The sequence below is a fragment of the Marmota marmota genome, unplaced genomic scaffold, assembly GCF_001458135.2.
Source record: "Marmota marmota marmota unplaced genomic scaffold, marMar, whole genome shotgun sequence".
Taxonomy (NCBI): Eukaryota; Metazoa; Chordata; class Mammalia; order Rodentia; family Sciuridae; genus Marmota; species Marmota marmota.
Window position 1 is genome coordinate 2,888,036 of NW_025999926.1, and position 21,128 is coordinate 2,909,163.

The window sequence follows — 21,128 nt, forward strand, 5'->3', positions numbered from 1 at the left end:
GGGTGGGGTCAGCCCTGTGGCCCAGCCACTGCCTCCTGGAAGGACCTGGGCCGGCGTCTTCATTTTGGATCCGGGAAAGTGATTCTGGGTTTGATCTGTGTCCCAACTCGTTAGTCTGGATTCAGGCCCTGCGATCTTGGGTGGGGGCAGGGGCCCCCCAGTGGATCCATCCAAAGCCAGGAAGTTACAGAAAGGGCAGCAGCGGCATGTGCCAGCTGTTCCCAGGGAACCCAGGTTTTCATCAGGGCAGCTTTGCCCATGCTGGTGTCACCCTTTGTCATTGCAATCATTTTGTCATTGACTGAGTGTACTTGTTAGTGAGAAATCCTTACGTGGGATTTCTGCCTGCCTGCAGGGTAACTCCACTTAGATGTTGCCTAGGCAATGCAAGCCCAGCCGCAGGCAGAGGGAGCTTGCTCCTCACTCCAGGCTCCAGAGGGCCTTCTGGAGTCCTTCCCCCAGTCCAGGCAGGCAGCCTCAGCTGCCCCATCCTGTCTCTGTGTGCTCCTCTTCCAAATGCTCATCAAATGGCCCCCAAATAACCCAGAAAGCTATCCTTTCTTCCCCACCACCTACCTGCTCAGGTCACTTCCTGCCTGAAATCTTCCTAGGACACACATCCCATCCAGGGTAAGGCTAATGTGCCGAGTGTGGTAAGAGAAGAGCAATCGTGACCACGTCCTGAGCACTCCCCAGAGGCCGTGCCCTGTGCTCAGTGTATATTAATCTTGTCGTGATGACAACAGTCCGATCTGTAAAGTAGGACACATGACAGACTCTCCACAGAAAGGTCATGTCCTTGCCATCAGGGGCACCATTAGAAGGGGACCGGCCAGGATGCAGCAGGTACTCAAAACTGTCTTCCTGTCACTTGTCACAAGAGCAGAATGCTTCTTATGGGAGTCATGGGCAAGGCAGATGGCGCATGTGCCTGAGCTCCCGCTTCATGCACGGGTGCCATGGTGCACCCAGGAAGAAAGGGCTGGGACCACCAGGCTGTTCACATTGTCAGTGGAGAAGGACCCTTTGTTCCCTCTGGATCCCGGGAGGGACTGAATGAATTGGGCAGGTGTGTTGATTCCAGTTCACAAAAACGAAGTAGACAGGACTTTGAGCCCTTATGCTAGTCCAGCAGTCTCCAGCAGCTTGGAACCATCTGGAACTTGCTCAGAAATGCAGGTTGTCAGAGCCTGCCCAGACCTGCTGGGCCAGAAACCCTGAGCGAGGGGTCACCAGCGTGAGCTTGCATCAGACCAACAGGCGCACGTCACTGAGTGGAGGAACCTGGGTCTGGTTAACACACTCTTAAAGAGAGGGAAGGATGTGTTAGGTAAGTTGCCAAGAACAGAGCCATTAGCAGAATAAAGATTCAAGCCCAAGCACAGTGACCTTTCTCCTGCATGGCAGTCCCTTCTGATCCTGTCCTGCTTTGCATAATCCCTGAAACACAGGAGTGGGTAATCTAGGTGTGCTGTCTCCTGTTGTTGGCATTGTGCTTTATCAATTATTAAAAAATCTGGAGATTATGGCAGACACTTCTGATCCTGGGCCAATTGTAGGACTTCCCTATCCATTTAAGATCTTGGGTGAGAAGGATCCATCTCCAAGTCCTGGGAGTGCTCTGAGGCCTGTCCCTCCTGCCTTCTTCTTGGATTTTGCACATTAGGTGTCCACATAAGGTTCTGTGTGACAAAGTTGTTCCATGATTAAGAAGAAAATGTTTCTAGATACTAAACAAATGTTGAAGGAACCTTCCAACTAGAGATTTTCAAATTCCCCCACCATTTTGCCCTTCTAGCCACTAGGGGGCGCTAGAAGCACACAGTTTCCACCTTGCAGGAGGTGGAGGCGCCTCACTTGGGAGGGCCCAAGGCAGGTGAGCATCAGGCCTTTGCTTTGGACCTAGGCAGGCCCCCAGGGAGAGTCCACTGTGCACTTTCTGCCTGTACTTCCTCCTCTTCTCCAACTTTGCTCTGATTTGTGGAGTTTTACAAAAATATGGAGTTCGTTTGTGGAACAGCTGTGACCTTTCCTGGCTGGTGTCCTTGGACAGGGGTCCTCCCCTCTGTGAATGGAATGGGTGCTATCTGTGGTCACTCAGGGATCTGTGGAGACAGATGGCTTTGGGGACACTGAGTGTGGTGGTCCCAGCACCCCCTGTTTAGCGGCTGAATGAAGACTTCTTTGTGGTTTCTTTAGTAACTCACCAGCTGGTGGCCTGGAGGACTCATGGAGGTCACACTCAGCCCACGACAGCCTGGGCTTCCACAGGTGGGGCCGATTTGGGAGATGGGGAGAGCCCCTCGGACAGGGATGAGAGATGTTCTATCTGGTGGCCCAGCTCCTGAGACACAATTTTAAAGCTGGAATGGACTGTGATGACCTCTATATCCATGTGTTCCACATCTGCAGATTCAACCAACTGCAGATATTCAGAAGATAAAATTGCACCTTTACTAAACACGCACAGACCTTTTTAGAATTATCATCATATAATGTAATATAATGAGAATTTTCATAGCATTTACAAGGTCATAGATATTATAGGTGATCCAGAGATGATTGAAAGTCTACAGGAGGATATACATACGATATATGCAAATACTGTGCCACTTTATGTTAAGGGACTTGAGCACCCATGGATTTTGGCATCCCTTTGGATCAACCCTTTGGATGCTGAAGAACCACTGTACTTCCCATACAGTTAGAACAAAAGTTACAAACATGATTCTGTTAGCAATTAGCATTCTAAAGGGCTGGTCTGGTGGCCTCCATCTGTTGCAAGGGCGTGGAAGTTCAGCGCAAAGTATGTGAGGTCAAACCAGGCCTGTAGCTCTATGGATCACTCAAACTCCCACTGTGTACCTCCCCAACCCCCACCTGTCCTTGGAAGGCTCATACATACCAACAGAGAGCAAAAGGCTTCCCCCTACAGTCTTCCACCACCAGGCACTTCTGACCACCACCATTCCCACAAGCAAGTAAGAGTTCTGGTTGCTCCTCTTCTCCTTCAGCATTTGCTGTGGTCAGTGTTCTGGATTTTGGCCGTTCTAACTGGAGTGATGTAATAGTGTCTCCTTGATATCTTGATCAGCATTTCCTTGTTGACCTGTAATGTGCAACTCTTTTCCTATACTTATTTACCATCTGTATATCTTCTCTGACTCTGTTCAGGTTTTTGGACCATTTTTACCCCATTGGATTATTTTCTTATCGCTCAGTTTTAAGAGTTCTTGGTATGTTTTGGATACCAGTCCTTTATTGGATATATTTTTTACCAAGATTTTCTCCCAGTCTGGGGTTTGTCTTCTCGTTCTCTTGATGGTGTCTTATGCAGAGCAGAAATTTTTTTTTAATTTTAATGAAGTCTTGTTTATCAATTCTTTCTTGCATGGATTGTGCCTTTTGTAGTGTATTTAAAAAGTCATTGCCAAACCCAAGGTTGTCTACATTTTTTCTTGTAGTATCTTCTAAAACTTTTATAATGTTTTTTTTTTAATGTATCAGTGCATATTGATTATACAAGAGTGTGCTTCATTGTGGCTTAGTCTTACATGCATGTAACATAATTTGATCAGTTTCATTCCCCTGTCCCTCCCGTTTCCCATCCCTCTTCTCTCTCCTGAGCCCCTTCTCCACCCTAGCAGTCTCTCTTTTATTTTCATAAGACCCCCTTTCTCCCCCTTTTCTCTCCAGAGAGAAAACATACGGTACTTATCTTTCTGAGTCTGGCTTATTTTGCTTAACATCATCTACTCCAGTTCCATCCATTCCCCTGCAAATAGCATGATTTAATTCTTCTTTATGGCTGAAAAAAAACGCCATTGTGTATATATGCCACACTTTCCTTGTATTGTTAATGATTGCTATTCCCATTGGGGTGAGAAGGAATCTCAGTGGAGTTTTGACTTGCCTTTCCCTGATGGCTAGAGATGTTGAGCACTTTTTCATATATTTGTTGGCCATTTGTATTTCTTCTTTTGAGAAGTGTCTGTTTAGTTCCTTTGCCCATTTATTGAATGGGTAATTTGTTTGGGGTGGTTTGTTTGGTGTTGCGATTTTTGAGTGCTATATACATTCTTGATATTAAACCTCTGTCCGAGGAGTAGCTGGCAAAGATTTCCTCCTATTCCTTAGGTTCTTTGTTCACCCTGTCATTTCCCTAGCTGTGCAGAAACTTCTTATTTTGATGCCTCCCCATTTATTGATTCTTGGTATTTTTTCCTGAGCTATGAGAGTCCTAGAGAGGAAGTTGCCACCTATGTCTATATGTTGGTGCCATTTTGAGTTGTCTTTGTGCACGGTGTGAGGGGATCTCGCTTCAATGTTTTGCATATGGATGTACAGTTTTCCAGCACCATTTGTTAAAAAGGCTGCCTTTTTCTCCAACATAATTTTTTGGCATGTTATCAAGAACCAGAAGACTGGCTGTGTGAGGATGTCCCTGTGTCTTCTATTCTGTTCCAGTGGTCTGTGTCTGTTTTTACGCCAGACAGAGTTGTTTCTGTTACTGTTCTTTGTAGTGTTCTTTGAACTCAGGTATTGTGAGGCCTCTAGCCTGAATGTGAATTTTAGGACTGTTCTTTTTTTTTTTTTCTTTTTCTTCTAGTTCTGAGAAGAATATCTTTGGTAGTTGGAGGAGGATTGCATTGAATCTGTAAATCACTTTTGGTACTATGGCCATTTTTTAAATTAATTTTTTGGCGTAGATGGACACAACACAATGCCTTTATTTTTATGTGGTGCTGAGGATCGAACCCGGGTCCCTTCTGTGCTTGGCGAGCGCTCTACCACTGAGCCACAATACCAGCCCTGTATGGCCATTTTAACAATATTCATTCTGCCTGCACCTGAATATGGGAGGTCTTTTGATCTTTTAGCATCTTCTTTGATTTCTTTTTCTAATATTCTGTAGTTTTCTTCATAAAGGTCTTTTAGTTCTCATTAAGTTTACTCCAAATTATTTTATGTTTTTAACATTATTGTGAATGAAATTCTTTCCCCGATTTCTTCCTCAGCAGATCCATCATTGGTATGTAAAAAAGATATTAGTTTTTTAAGTTCACTTTGTATCCTGTTATTTGGCTGAATTTGTTTATCAGCTCTAGAAATTTCCTGGTGGAGCTTTTAGGATCTTCAAAGTAAAGGATCACTTCATCGGCCAATGACAACAATTGGACTCCTTCCTCTTCTGTTTTTAATCCCCTTTTCTTCCTTCTCCTACCTGATTGCACTGGTAAAACTTCAAGTACCATATTGAATAGGAGGGGTGAGAGTGGACATCCTTGTCCTGTTTCTCATTTTAGAGGACAGGCCTTCAGTTTTTCTTCATTTGTTATAGTCCTGCCTTTGAGTTTGTCTTATACAGCCTTTATGATGTTAAGGCAAGTTCTTTCCTGTCCTTAGACTCTTCGGGGTTTTTAAAATTTTTTTTTTCCATCACAGATAGTTGTTGAATTTTGTTGCAGGCTGTCTCTGCATCTGCTGTGATGATCCTCATTTTGCCGTTGGTTCTATTTCTGTGGTATATTATGTTCATTGATTTACTTATGTTGAATAGTCTTGGCATCCCTGGAACGAAACCAACCCGATCGTGGGGTTTAATCTTTGTAATGTGTTTTTTTAAAAAATTCAATTTGCTAGGATTTTATTAAGAATATTTGCATTTATCTTTGTCAAGAATATTGGTTTGTAGTTTTCTTTCCTTGAAATGTCCTTTTCTGGTTTGGCCATCAGAGGGATAGTGGCTTTGAGTTTGGAAACACCCCCCTTTATATCTTTGCTTATACTGGTTTTGAAAATAGTTTGTTGCCGCAGCCCGGCTGGCTGGGCAAAATAGCCGGGGGATGAGTGAGGAGCAACTTGTGAAGGTTGGCGCAGTGGAAGCCGTTTATTGTAGGACTGCAGGGGTATATATACATAACTGAATACACAGCTTGTTTCAATTTAGCATCAACCAGTTACAGCAATCAGTCATTAAGGAACCCTCATCATCTTAACAATTATACACAGCTTAACATCATTAGATACAGCAGTCAGTCATTAAGGAATCTCTATCGTCTTAATGGCTCGCTGGCGTTACTTCACAAACCATTCCCTCTGGCAAAATGCCAGGCGCCATCTTGACTTGTTTACGGACCCTAACAGTTTGTTCTTGTTTATCTAACACCTTGACATGCAGATTATTTATTTGGGATCTTTCTCAGTTTTTAAGTAGACACTCATTCCAATTGACTTTGTTCTTATATCTGGCTTTGCCATGTTCCAGAGATTTAGGTATGTTGTATTTCTGTTCTTGTTTGATACTAAGAAATTTTAAATTTCTCCTTTGATTTCTTAATGATCCACTCATCATTCAAAAGTAGATTGTTCAGTCTCCATTTGTTTGTTTAGTTTCTATGTTTTTCTTGCTGTTGGCCGTTAACTTCATTATGATCTGCTAAATTGCAAGGAATTATTTCATCTTTTTTGTATTTGTTAAGACTTACTTTGTGGCCTAGATTATGATCTCTTTTGGTAAAGGTTATATGGGTAGCTGAAAACTAAGCATATTGAGCTGTTGTTGGATGAAATATTCTGCGATGCCTGTTTTGTCCATTTGAGTTAAATTATGTTTTAACTCTATAGTGTCTTTGCTGGTTTTATGTCTGAATTACCTATCTATTTGTGATTGAGGTGTACTGAAATCACCCAGTTTTATTGTATTGGAATCTGTCTGAGACTTTATGTCAAATAACATTTGTTTTATGTAATCAGGTGCACCTATATTGGGGGCAAAAATATTTACTGTTGTTATATTTTCTAGTCCGATTGTTTCATTTGCCAGTATATAATGATCTTCTTTGGCTCTTCTAATTTTGGTTTGAAGTTTTCCTTGTCAGATTGAGGAGATCCTCCTGCAGTTTCCATTGCATGGAATATCCTTTCCATCTTTATACTTTCAGCCTGTGAATGTTTTTACCTATGACGTGTGTTTCTTGCAGATAATGTAGATTTGGCTCTTGTTTTTTAATCTAGCCTGATAGTCTATGTCTTTTAATTGAGAATTTAGAACATTTACATTCAGTGTTATTGTAGATAGGTCTGTATCACTTCCTGTCATTTTGATTTATTTTCAATGCTTGCTTCAATCCTAATTGCTTATCTATTCTGATGAAATCTATCCTTTCCTGAGTTCTTGTGTTAGTCATGAACTCTTTTACTTTATGTTTACCTTGGGAGGCTTTTATTTCTTCTATGATTCTGAAGGAGACTTTTGCTGAATATAGAAATGTTGATTGGCAGGGGTTTTTGTGTGTGTGTGTGTGTGTATGTGTGTGTGTGTGTGTGTGTTTTGTTTTTGTTTTTCTTCTTTCAAGTCTTGAAATACATCATTCCAAGGCCTCCTGGACTTAAGGATTTCTTCAGAGAAATTTTCTGTTATTTTCATTTAAATATAACCTGGCTATCTCTCTTGTAGCTTCTAAACTTATTTCTTTTTTTCCTGGAATTTTGGCATTGTAATTGTAATGTATAATGGAGAGGCTCTTTTCTGGTCTTGTCTATCTGTGATCCTAAATTCCTCCAGTATCTGGATATCCGTCTCAACCCCAAGGTTTGGAATATTCTCTGCTATTAGTTCACTGAATAAGCTGCCAGTGCCATTGACCTGTATCTCGGCTCCTTTCTCAGTACCTGTGAGCCTGATGTTTGGTCTCTTAATGTTATCCCAGAGTTCTCATCTATTCTTTCTTTTTTTTTAAAAAAATATTTATTTTTCAGTTTTCGGTGGACACAACATCTTTGTTTGTGGTGCTGAGGTTTGAACCCCAGCCGCACGCATGCCAGGCAAGCATGCTACCGCTTGGGCCACATCCTCAGCCCCGAGTTCTCATCTATTCTGATCATAGTGTCTTATTATTTTCTTCAGTACCATCCGAATGTTCAAGTCTGTCTCCCTTGTCCTCGAGCTCCAAGGTAATCTTCTACTTAATCTAATCTGTTGGCAAGACTTTCAACTGAGTTTTTTACTTGACTTATTATGTCTTTCATTCCCAAGGGTTCTGATTGTTTCTTTTTCAGAATCTCTGTCTCTGTTTTGAAATGCTCATTCATATCCTGTTTTTGCTCTCTGGGTTCATTCCTGAGATCTTTTAATTCACAGGTCAGTCATTTTAACAATCAGCTTTTCAAAGTCACCATCCAGCATTTTATCACTTCAGTATCTGTGGATTGAGTGACTGGGGGTTATAAACTTTTGGAAATGTCTCAGGGGTTTGTTTCCTCCTGGTTTTGGACATTCTCTGTTGTTCTTGCATCTGTTGTGATGTTCCTCCTCCTCTTATTTAGGAGGCAGTTATCTCTTTACCATAAACTCTGAGCTGAGTTTATTTCTTAGTTTCAAAGCATCCAGTCAGTGTAATGAAGGTGCTTAGCTGTACCACTAGCCCTGCTTTGAGAAAAGAGAATAAGTGACAGTGGAAACCTAAGAGCAGAAATTATAGCATCATACATTTAGAAATGTAATAATTCTACAACTCTACTAACCATGAGAAAAGTGGGTTAGAAAGAGTACAGAATAGGTTTCAGAGTTAGGCATTAATGGTGGCACACTTAATGCTAAATTATACTGGAAGAAGGGGGAAAGGCAAGAAAGAGAGTGGGAGGGAATGGAAACAGATAAAATGAGGAGAGAAGAAGGATAAAGAGAAGGGAACATGTGGATGAGAAAGAAGAAGAAGAGTTGTCAAGAAAAACAGATTAATTGAAAAAAATACACAAATTGGATAGACCTATGAAAAAACAAATAGTAAAGTAAGACACAAGAAAATACTTTATACAAAATCTCTAATGCAACAACAATAGTTAAAAAAAAAAAAATGTAGTTTTCTCCTTGCTGAGGTGTTTGAAAATGGAGAGACTTCTCTCTGAGGCTTTGATTTTAGGGTCCCTAAGCTAAAAGGTGGTTTGTGACACAATTAAGTTGCTGTTTGTTCTCTCTTAGCTCAGACCCAAACTAGGCCCATCTTGCTGGGGAGTCTGTGTGCTGATTGGGAGGGTAGTTCCAGCAGGCCCTGTGGTCAGCAGGGTCCCTCCGGTGGCCTGTGTACTCATCAGCACTGTACTGCACCCTCAGTCCCAAGAGGGCTAGTCCTTGTGCTGGGGAGAGTGTGTGGGGAGTGCCCAGGTGGCATCGGCAGACCCTCCGCACACTTTCAGGCCTGGGGGCGGTGGTCAGCCTGCCAGAGGGTGTTTCAGGCAGCAGCTTCCCACAGACTCCAACCCCACCCACCGCCATACCTTGTCAGCCTTGCCCCTGGTTCAAATAAAAACACCCTTTTCTTTTCTCTTCTTTGAAGACTGATCCATGGCAGCAGTGACTCCTGTCACCACCCAGTATCACTCCTGAGCCCAGATTGACTCATGGCTTGAGCACCCACTGATCCAGTGAGAAGTAAAGCCTGGGTGGCCACTGGGTCTTGGGTGCATGAAAAGAGAGCAAGAAAAGACCACGAAGTGGAGGGAGGGAGGGAGGGAGGAAAGAGGGATGGAGGGAGGGAGGGAGGGAGGAGGGAAGGAGGGGAAGAGAAGGAAAGCTGCAGGGATTTCTAATTTTCTGTGCAGAAAGTTGAAACAACGAAGCTTTCTCAGGTGGTGCTGCCTCTCCACTTTCACTAGATCTGGTGGGACGTGCCAGGTCTCTCCTGCACCTGCTCACTTTTTGGGGTCAGAGTGTCTTTTCTGCTGAGATTGTGGTCTTGCTGGACAGAAGAGGCTGCTTTTCTTAAATTCCCTGGGAAACTTTCTTTTAGCTTATGGGAGCAAAGATTCCCCTCCCTCTGGGCCATGATGTGGCAGCTCTGGTGCAGTCTAGTTTTTTTTTTTTTTTTTTATTAATTCTCTTTCTAATCCAAAAACTGGTATTTCTGGGTTTCACCTGGTTGCTGGCTCTTGGCGTTGCTTTCCCACAATCCCTCTGTATCATCCTGCAGCTACAGAACCCATGTCTTGACTCAGCCTCAGAGAGCAGCTCCTTTACCGTAGGTTCCTTTAGTCTGCCGTTTTTCTGAATTTCTAGTGTTTTGGTTTACAGTGAAGTCTGTAATATAGTTTGAGTTAATGTTCAAAGAGTCTTAAGTTCTGTCTCTAGATAAATTAACTGTTTTTCTTTCCTCCCCGTGTTTTGGTTAGTTTTTTCATTGCTGTGACCAAAAGATCCAACAAGAAAGATGTAGAGAAGGAAAAGTTTATCTTGGCTCATGGTTTCAGAGGTTCAGTTCATGATCAGCCTATTCCCTAGCTCTGGGCCCAAGATGAAGCCCATCATGGTGGAAAGTATGACAGAGGACAGCAGCTCAGGACATGGCAACAGGAAGAGGGAGAGAGCTCCATTCCCCAGAAACAAAATATAAACCCCAAAGACACACCCCCAGTGCCCTACCTCCTCCAGTTACACCCCACCTGTCTATATTTACCACTCAACTAATCCATATCAGTGAATTAATCCACTGATTAGGTTACAGTTTTCATAACCTAATGATTCCACTTCTGAGTATCTTGCATTGTCTTATATGTGAGTTTTTTTTTGCGGGGCGGGGCGTCCTCATATCCTATCCATAACAATACAGATGTCCATACTGTCTTTTCTCTTGTATTTCCTTGGCTTCTTGTTAAAATTCAGTTGACTATGTTTGTGGATCTGTTTCTGGGCTCTCTGTCCTGTTCCATTGATCTATTTGTCTGTCATTCTCGACCAATACCACAGTGTCTTGATTGCTACAACTTTGTGGTAACTCCTGAAGTTGAATTGTGACAATTCTCCAAATTCTTCTCTTTCAGTATTGTGTTAGCTACTCTGGATCTTTTCCCCCCAACCAGATAAGCTTTAGAAAAAGTTGGCCAATACTACATAACTTGGAAGGATTTTGATTGATTTTGCATTGACTCTAGAGATCAATTTGGAAAGAACTGACATCTTGACAACATTGAATTTTCCTATCCGTAAACATGGAATACCTTGGAATTCCTTGTATACCTTCTCCATATTTAGTTCTTCTTTGATTTTCTTCATCAGACTTTAATAGATTTCCTCCTATAGATCTTGTATATGCTTTGTTGGATTTATACCTATATGTTTCATTTTGGGGGATGCTAATGTAAGTGGTATTGTAGTTTAATTTTCAACTCCACGCTTTCATTGCCGATATATAGGTAAGTGACTGAATTTTGTGTATTAACCTTGTAACTTGCAACCTTACTATAATTGCTTATTAGTTGAAGGAGGGGTTTTTTTGGTTGTTGATTCTTTCAGATTTTCTTAAGAGGTAGATAATCATGAGTCTGTGAACAAATGTAGTTTTATTTCTTCTTTGCCAATATGAATACCTTTTCTTGTATTATTGTTTTGAGCAAGACATTGGGACTTCTAGTATGATATTGAAAAGGATGGTGAGAAAGGGCATCCTTGCCTTGTTCTGGATCTTACTGGAAAAACTTTGGTTTTTCACTTTTAGTTATAATATTAGCTGTAGGTTTTTAGTTTAGGATCTTCCCTTCTATCCCTAGTTTATTGAGAGATTTTTTTTTTAAATCATGTAGGGTGTTGGATTTTGTCAAATACTTTTTCTGTATCTATTGATATTGTCACGTGATTTTTTCTTCTTTAACTTGTTAATGTAATAAATACTATATGGATTCTTAATTTTGTGCCAACTTTAAACATCTGAAATAAATCCCTCAGTTGTGACGTATACATTTTTATACATTGTTGAATTTGATTTAATAATATTTTTGGATTTTTGCATATATTTTCACTAGAGATACTGTTCTATGGTTTTCCTATAATATCTTTGCCAGGTTTTGGTATTAAGGCAATGCTGGCTTCATAGAATGCATCAGGAAGTATTCTCTTTGATTCTATCTTCTGAAAGACATTTTAGAAAGTTAGTATAAATTTTCCTCAAAGAATTGTAATGCATTCCACTGCTGTTGTGTATTTAAAAAAAAAATAGTAAAATTAAAAAAAAAACTTGAAGCTTTCTGAAAAAAAAAGAAAGAAAAGAAAAAGAAATCATCAATGAACCCATCTGGGCCTGGTTTTTTCTTTTGAGGAAGGTTATTAACCATTGATTCAATTTCTTTACGAGGTAGGCCTATTCAGATCATTTATTTCTTCTCACGTGAGTTTTAGCAGATTGTGTCTTTCAGGGAATTGGTCCACTGTGTCATGTAGGTTTATCAAATTCATGGGCATAGAGTTGTTCACAGTATTCCCTTATCATATTTTTAATGTTCATGGGATCAGTGATTCTCTTTCATTTTTACTTGTGATTTTTGTCCTCCACTGCTCATCTTCCTTAGCCTTGCTAATAGCTCAACAATTCTGTTAATATTTTGGTTTCACTGATTTTCTCTATTGATTCCGTGCTTTCAATTTCACTGATTTCTCTTCTCATTTTCAGTCTTTATTTCTGTTTACTTTAGGTTAATTTGCTCTTTTCTTTTTCTAGTGTCTTAAGGTAGAAGCTTAGATTATTGATCTTAGACCCTTCTTCTTTTTAAATATATGCCTATTTTGGTCTCTTCTCTGTAGACTGATAAGAATGAAGCTTTTCTCTCCATTTTAATTTCCTCTTTGCTACGCAGAGCCCTGCACAGTTGTCCGGGGTGAGCATTCAGTGTGTCCTTACTATGGTAGCGTCTTTTTAGGTGTCTGGAGCCTAGGTTTGTCCCAGGGGCTGGGTAGTTTTAATCAGCCCCTGGCATTTCTAGTGCCACTTGGGGACCCACACAGATGGATCTAGGGGCTGCAAGTTTCCCAGGCAGGAGCCAGATTGAAGTGCTAGCAAGTATTTATAGGAATTCGGTGAATTGACCCTTTTATTTAATTTAACAGTAAATATACGACTTGTTCTATGTGCTGGCGTTGGCCAGCTGTGTACCGCAGACACCACCTGGCGGTGCTCAGCTTTGGCATCATGTTGGAATCACTGTGGGACCATCACCACCCCCTCCTCCAGCTTCTGATGGGATTGTCCTGGGCTGTGGCCTGGGCGTGGGGTTGCTGAATACCCCTCAGGTGGCTTGGGCCTTGGCCTTGCTATTTCAGGCACTTTCTGTCATAACCCTTCCTTCATCCACCCAGTTCCTCCAGAACCGACATATTATTAAAAAAAAAAAAAAAAAGAAAAGAAAGAAACAAGGGGTTAATGTCAAGGCAACACCCCAAGAATACTGCTCTCACTCTGAGTTTCTAAGTGCCCCAGATTCTAAATACTTAGCAATGCATCACCCAGGGTGTCTTTTTTGGGGTCAGAAATTCCAGGGAGTTTCCAGAGAATTAAACAACCTTCTCCATGAAAAGGTGCTGGGAAGTCTTGTGAAAAAGATCTGTTTCCATACTCATCCAACAGATTTCATCATTGGCGAGGCTGGATGCCCACGGAGCAGGGCCTCTGCAGCTCAGGAGGTCTCTTCCTGCTCCAGGGCTTACAGAGAAAGGTGAAGGGAAATCATGTAGGGGAAAATATCCTCATTTCCAAGCTTCTGCTGTTACCTTGAGCTGCTCATTGGTAGAGCCCTGAGAACGTGGCTTGCACTTCTCAGAGCACCTTGGGTGAGCTTTGCAATGCATACACCTCAGAGAGAGGATGGGCTCCTGACAACTCATATGAATGCTGGTGAACAGGAATCTCCTAAAGTTGCAGAAGGAGGCCAGGGCACTGGGGCATCCTGGCTTGTGAGGGCTACAAGGGTCCAGCCAGGCATCCACTTCCCATCTCCCACTTTTCAAAGTCTCAGCCAGGCCCACCCTGTGAGGGCAGCATATATGCGCTGGGGCCGGCCTGGAGGTGTGGAGGGAGAGAGGCCACCTGGAGGTTCTGGCATTGAGGCCGAGGCTGAGCCAGGTTCTCAGGTGGAAGAACTTCCAGGCCAGGCAACAACTGTGCCTGTAGGTGAGAAGGGCACAGGAGTCCTTAGGCCCCAGCCGTCCGGTGCTGGGAAGAAGCTTCCGTGAGGGAGAGATGGAGACGGAGAGGCGCGGTAGACCTGGTTGCAGAGATTGGAGAAGGCTGTGCCCCAGTGTGGTCAGGATGGAAGGAACAAGGTGGACAGGATCCACGGAGCAGTGTGCTGGGACCTTCAGGGCTCTGTCTCAGAGGGGTGGGCAGATGAAATGGACTGAATGGACCAGCTGCACTTAGTGACCAGGGTCTTGGTAGACAGCATCTCTGAGGTCTGGGATTCCTGAGTCCCAGAAAGGCCTTTGCCCTTGGGCCAATTCAGATGGTGGCTCTGGGTACAGTGTGTTTTCTTTTCTTCTGTCTATGGGACATGCTCAACTTTCTGTTTGCTTCCCGCACAGATCCGGACGAAGGACAGGGTCTTTGACAGTATCAGCCACCTCATCAGCCACCACCTTGAAAGCAGCCTGCCCATCGTCTCTGCCGGGAGCGAACTCTGCCTCCAGCAGCCAGTGGAGAGGAAACAGTGAGCTGGCCCCGCCCTCTTCCAACGCCTGCACCAGGTCAGGAGGACCTGGGGCGACAGTCTCCCGCTCCAGGAACTGGGGCAGCTGCCTGAGGGCACAGAGCCTTCTTCAAAAGCCCCCAAAGGCAGGTTTCCTTCAAGTTCAAGTTTCATAAACTTGTTCCCAATTTCTCATATGCATATTAAAGGTGTACATACCTATACATCCTGTATAAATTATCCCTCTATATTTATATTTTTTAAGACTAAGAAAGATGTAAGACTAATGTTCTGTGCTGTATGTTTTTAATGAAAAACAAAAAAAAAAAGTTTGACTGTAGTTGTCCAGGCAAAAACTTTAACTCAACTGACCTATTCCACTGGGAAATTGTACTAGGAAGGTGTAACCTGCAGTTTTACTTAATAAGCACAATACAAAGGCAAGCAGGAGGTTTGATAATCAACACGGAATTGTAATAGAATAAGGCAGCAAGCTGCCAAGAGTGTCTAACCCTGCATTTGAAGTCCTATTATGAACTTGGCTCCGAGACTGGGTGGGCTGGCTGACTCGGCCTCCTCCTTCCACTTCCTGGGCTATGCCTTCCCTGCTCCTTGCACCGCGGGGCTCTGTGTGCACAGGGTTTCCACCACAGGACCACCTGCTGCAGCTTGACCACACAGCAGGAGATGCTCGGGCTCTCTGGGTCCTGCTGAGCATGGGCACCTGTCACCCTTGACCCCAGTTATGTGCCGGGATTCATGTAAGGGCAAATATGGCACAAAATTAACATCATGCATCAAGATCTTGACTGGCAGATGTGGCTCATGATCAAATGAGGATGTGGGGAAGACAGCAGAGGCAAATTCTTAGCCAGTGGGCTGATCACAGGCTGCTTGTAACAGCTGCAGGTGAAACAGCCCCACACCTACCCTTTGTCTTCAATAGAGGGAAAAACGTGTCTCAGAGATGCGGGGAGGGCAGATGCACACAAGTGTGCAGAGTTCAGCCCTGGACCCGCTCACTGGCCGGTCCTCCTGGGTCTGGGTGGGCTCAGGAGGAGGTTCCACCCCTGGAGTGAGGGATGGTGAACGGCCTTGCTGCCCCACAAAGCTTCCCAGAGGCTTAGAGGACAGGGTGAGTGCCCCAGGCCACAGCTTTTTGTCCTGAGTCTCTTCCTTCCAGATCAAATGCTGTCATTTTTTGATAGATCCTTTGGTGTTGGGAAGTTGGCAATGTTTATGATTTTTAAAAAATATTGGGGCTGAGATGGCCCTGTTGTCTTTTCAAAATAGTTGGATGATTCTGTCATTGGTTGGTACCTCCTCTAGTGTCACCCTGGTCTCGGTGAGGTCCTGTTAGCACATGTCATCCCTGGCCAGTTGAACTGAATGATTCTCTGTTCATCACCGAGAGCTGGGTCATGTAAAACTAGATGCTTGGAGAGGAATTAAGAGGACACTTAAGTATATCTGGTGAGTCATGTTTTGTGAAGTTCTAATGCTGAGTATGTGAACTCCACTTCTGCTTTGGGGACGTGTGGATGAGGATGGATTGGGTAAGTCCCAAACTTCATACAAGCAGCCTTCTTTGGAGGTTTTGTCCTTGAAGGGTCTAAGGAATCCAAGCTGATGGCTGAGTTAGTCTTCTAGAATGTTCTGTGGTGAACTGGAACTCTGGAGAGCCTGGCACTAATGTAGACCACCTTGCCCTTCCTACGCTGTTGATCTCAGGCACAGCCTGGACACCCCGCTCCATGTCATCCAGTGGCAGTGGCACTGACAAAGTGGCTGGTAGCAGCTGCTCAGGCTCCTGCCTTGTGACCACGCAGGCTTTGGGGTAGCTCATGTCTGTCCCCTGGGAAGCTGTCCCCAGTACACACGTATTCTGTTCTGATCCTCCTGTGTGAGCATCTACTATACATAAAAAGGTTGTGCCATTATCTTCTTTGAACATTCTTTCATCTCTTACTTGTGAAAGGCCAGAATCTTTATTTTCAGCGGCACTAGCCCAATAGAAAACCAAAGCCAAGAACCATTTTGTTTTATTTTCCTCTTGGGGGAGTAAGAAGTCCATGGTTCTAGTAGCCCTCTTAGCTGAAGTCAGTGTTGGTTTAGTGGATGATAGACAGCATATATTTTTTTCCTGCAGGGAAATCAATTTATAAAATCCAAAGTATTGGGATCAAATCTTTTTACATTTCGCTATGAATTTAAAATCCGTGATTTGGATTTCAGATGACAAGATTGGTTACACGGAAATAATGCCCAGTCAAACCCCCATTCCCTTTTAGCAATGACATCTCAAAGCAGATCTGAGATGAGGCGAACGACAGGGATCTTCTGATCTCCGTCCCCTTCATCTGTAAGCTCGGCAGTGTACCCACGGGTCGTCCATCTCTTCTGCCACATTCCTTCCAAGGAATGTGATGGGGCGTTCCCAGGAGCCTCACTCCCACGTGGGCAACGGAGGCTTGCTCCAGGCCGTGCAGCCAGCTGCCAGCAGAGCTATGCTGCTCATCCGGTGTTTCCGGAGCTCTGCCGTGTGCGGCCTGTGCTTGGAGCTGAGGATTTGGAGGCACACCTAATGGAGCCTCCTCCCTCCCCAGCCTGGGCTCCGCTTCCCCATGAATCTCATTTCTGCCGGGGTGGGGCAGGGTGGCAGATCAGCACTCCTGGTGCATTATGGAGCTTTGACTCCCTGGGCACAGTAGCCATAGTCTGTGCCAGGCCACCCTGGGCCTGTGGGAGTATGCCGGAGCCCTCTCTCCTTCTCATGAGCACCTCCCGCCACCCCACCCAGAACTCTGCTTCTTCTAGGAGTGCCAGATGGGGCCTAGGAGTCTTAAAATGCCCTTCTCTGCTCTGGCACAGTGACCCTGGAGACCCATGCCCACCCCCTCCAACCTCTGCCCACCTAGGTGAATAACCTGTGCTTCAGATGACATCTCTGTCCCACTGAAGCTGGCTGGGGCTCCCATGGGGTTGCTCACTGTGGTCTAAGTCAGCTTTGATTCAGGCTGTCCCTGAAGAGGCTCCCTGTAGCATCAGGTGAGCCGGCTGACAAATGACAGGGTCTCATGACTCAATCTTAAATCCCAAGCTTAAGTCACCATGGGTGGGGCTTCTGACATTTGCAGGACCACAGGTCTGGGTTCCTGCTCAACCTGCATGAGTGACTGTTCTGTTTAAGGCCATCTTGGATGTTGGGGTAAACGGACCAAGGTCCCATCGGTCCATGTATGATGGTGTCCTTGAGGCTTGCCTGGTGGCAGAGGGAGTCACAGATAATTTTTAATGAAGACAAAAACTGATAGGCCCTGAGTGGAGGTAAAGGCCCAGCTTGGAGGAAGGGACAGGACCTTTGAGGAGTGAACCCAAGATGACCTATCAGCTTCGGGTCATTGTTGACACATGTCTGGCCTCCTTATCTCTCGAGGGTTCTGAAGATGCCCAGCTGCTGCAATGAAGCTTTTCTTCCTTGGATGACCCCATTATCTAAGTGAGGTTCAGGGCAGTTCCAGTTCTCATTTCCTCTGCGGCGGCTGCTACATGAACGCCAGTTGGGCTGAGTAGAAGCCTACACCACAGACGTCTCGGGGGTTGTGCCAGCAGCAGGTGGACACCCCTGTCTGTCCTCAGCCCCGGCATGCCCGGCATGACACGGCCTTGGCATATCAGTAGCTGAATTCCTCTGAGCCATGGCTAGCTCCACACCACCAAGTGGCTGCACAGAGTCCCCATGTGAGAGTGTCGGGAGTGATGAATGTGTAATGTGTCAACAGATACTTGCTGAGATTCTTCATTCACAAAAGCGCACATCAGTTCTCTCACTGGCCCAAGGTTGCATGCCATCTGTAAATCCCTTTCTGTGGATGGTGACAGCCAGATTGGAAGTGGGTAGGAGGATCTGGAAAGACTGCAAAATAGATCACTGCACCCAGACAAGGCTTCGCGGTGGGTTTCAGAATAGCACTCTGGTTCTCGTGGAACTTCTGAAGTGTTTTCTAAGAAAGGCAAAGAAGGAGAATCCCATTCCTGGAACACTGTGAAAACCTAAACCTGGTGGCTTCATACAGGATAACAAGGGAGCTTTACAGGATGGTCCAGTTGGAGGGGACCCATGTTTTTGCAGATGAGGAAACTGGAGCTAGGGGTCCTTCTGGAAAATGGCCGTAGTCAGTGGATGAATCTAGGAAAGAACGCAGGGCGCATGCTAAGGTCCTCTAGGGCTTGCACATGAGGCTCAGCCCCATGAAAATGGCAAGAAGTGCTTCTGTCCTCCGGCCTTCCCTCCATGTGCCATGTCAGAAGGCACAAAGCCCGAGTCCTTCAGGTGGAAGGGGCGGTGCTCGTATTTCCTCTGACTTAGTTGGGGTTCTTTGGGAAGCAGAACCCGAAGAGGCTTCGAGCGTATCTAATTTATTTGGGAAATGATCTCAGCAGTGGTGGGGAAGGAAGATAGTAAGGTGGCATTGTCAAGTTTCCATGATTGTGGACACTGGGACATCACCACTGGGAGGCCTGGGAGACACCTCAGAAGCAGCCCAGTGCGGGGGACAGGGGTGGAAAGTGAGCCTTTATTCACCAAGCCCATCACTGGTGGAAGGCTGTTTTTCGGGACAGTTTCTGATCATCCCTGAGTACACCTGAGCACACTTGGCCATCTAGGAAGTCCTTGGGCAGAGACAGATGTTCTTAGTAAACAAACTTGGCACGAAAGGCAGGCACTGGAACCACCTGACTTGCTGGTTCACCCACGAATTACAGCATTCTGCAGCCTGCGTCCGTCCCTGACCCAGTGGATCGGGACTGAGGCCTGAGCCTTTGCATTTCCAACACACAAGGTGATATTGGTGCAGCTGATTGTCTTTGAGAGTTTTTGTCATTTATTGGTGGCTTCCCCCCACCCTCTGTTTTATGATGAAGTTTTCATACCCTTTTCGTGTCGTAGTTCCCAGGGTCCATGCTGTGAATTCAAAAGCAGAGGATTAATAAGCACTTAGAAACTCCATGCAACCATTGCTGGTAGATAAAAACGCCATCTGCCAGCCACGATTTATTTATAATGGGGTTTACACATATTTATAAAGTTTGCAAGCAACAAATGCACAGTTTTAAAACTGGCATCTTTTATAGCAGTCAGAAAAATTGCGACTTTATACCAGGACCTGTGAATGTGAATTGCACATGTATATTCACATGTATAGATACTTGTGTTGGTTTAAACAGATATGCCTTTGTGCCTGTGTGTGTGTGTGTGTGTGTGCGCGTGTGCACCCACGTGCAGGTGGGTTCTCTGGTGAGCACCATCAGATTTCTCCCTGGGGTTTGTAACTCATAGACAACTTTGGTGGCAACCTAGCACACAAGGAGCAGGAACAAAACACCAGGACAGTGGGGTGGGAGAATGCCACTATGGACCATGACAGAGGGACAAGAGGGAAGAGAAGACAGCGAGGGAAGCCTGAGGAGGGAGATGGCAGAAGTAGGACGAAAGGAAAGAGGAGAGGGAAGGCAAAGCAAGTGCAGACTCACAGGGCTCCCTGCAGTGCCCATGGCGGGCTGCTTTGGAATGCAGGCGTTCCCTGGCTGCAGCTGCATTTGATGGGCACAACCCCTTTTGTAAGCAGTCTTCTCACCCTCATTGGTGCATGAATTCCTAGGTGGCAGGCCCTGCACTGGGCTTGTGGAATAGAGAAGGAAATATACAGAGTTTCTGCCTGAGTTTCTAATCCAGTGGGAAGTCAGCATGGGGTACCCATGTGCACACACGTGCACACATGCACACACACACACACACACACACACGAGGGTGTTGGAGTATGACCAGCCTTGCAATACTGGTGCATCCAAGTTCAACAGGACCTGGTCAGTCTGGGGCTGCTGGGAAGGCTTGGCCCACTGGACATTGACATGGAATGTCAGAAGACACTTGCATCAGTGTTGGAAGGCAGGAGAGAAGAGAGGCTCAGGACTCCCCTGGTGCATTGGACTGTTGTAGATAGAAAAATACACACTGGGGAGCGAGACCAGTCGCTCTGAGCTTTTGAGGTCATGAATTCACACACAAGTAGACATTTTTACTGCAACCAAAATCTCTTAACCACTGAAATCAAGCAGCAATTAACCAAGCAGAAATGAATGGACAAATCCATCTCTGAACAATGAGTTACATTTTTTTTTTTGTAACAACTATGTGTGAGTTGCAAGTGGAATGTTCTGTTCATTTGACTTTTGACTGTAACTTGTTCCAGAATATTGTGAAATTCAGTATGTGAATGTTTCTTTGTATTCAGAATTAAAACATTTGGTGTTTAAATCCCAGGGTTAGGAGACGATGCCATGTAAATTTTAATGTATAATTATAAGATACTTATTACTTTTTAAAAAGCATTTGGCTGGCAAATTATACATATTGATAAGTGAGTGATTATTTGAAAAATTTGTTTCCATTAACTTTTGTGAAGCAAAAAGATATTACTGTCTGGTTGTGTGGCCAATTTGCCCTTCCGGCTCTGAGTTTGGAAAGGAATTGGCTTCTCCAACATCCCTGAGGAGCAGAAATACAAAACCAAAAGTTTTCTAATCTTTCTTCTCTGAAAAAAACCATAAAGCCTAAGTTAATTGGCTGTTTTGGAGATCTGACAATTAACAGGCAACGATAATTGTCTTAGGTTCCC

General features: G+C 44.5%; 1 protein-coding gene across 2 annotated transcripts in view; it reads left to right on the forward strand.

The window, feature by feature from the left end:
* Shc3 (SHC adaptor protein 3) overlaps positions 1 to 20,288 on the forward strand; it is a 166,703-nt gene extending 146,415 nt beyond the window's left edge. For both annotated transcript variants that reach the window (XM_048800297.1, XM_015503995.2), the window contains one exon: positions 14,345 to 20,288. In XM_048800297.1, coding sequence (XP_048656254.1) covers positions 14,345 to 14,473 — 129 coding nt within the window. In that variant the 3' untranslated portion in view covers positions 14,474 to 20,288. The remainder of the gene's footprint in view (positions 1 to 14,344) is intronic.
* Positions 20,289 to 21,128: the final 840 nt, after the last annotated feature.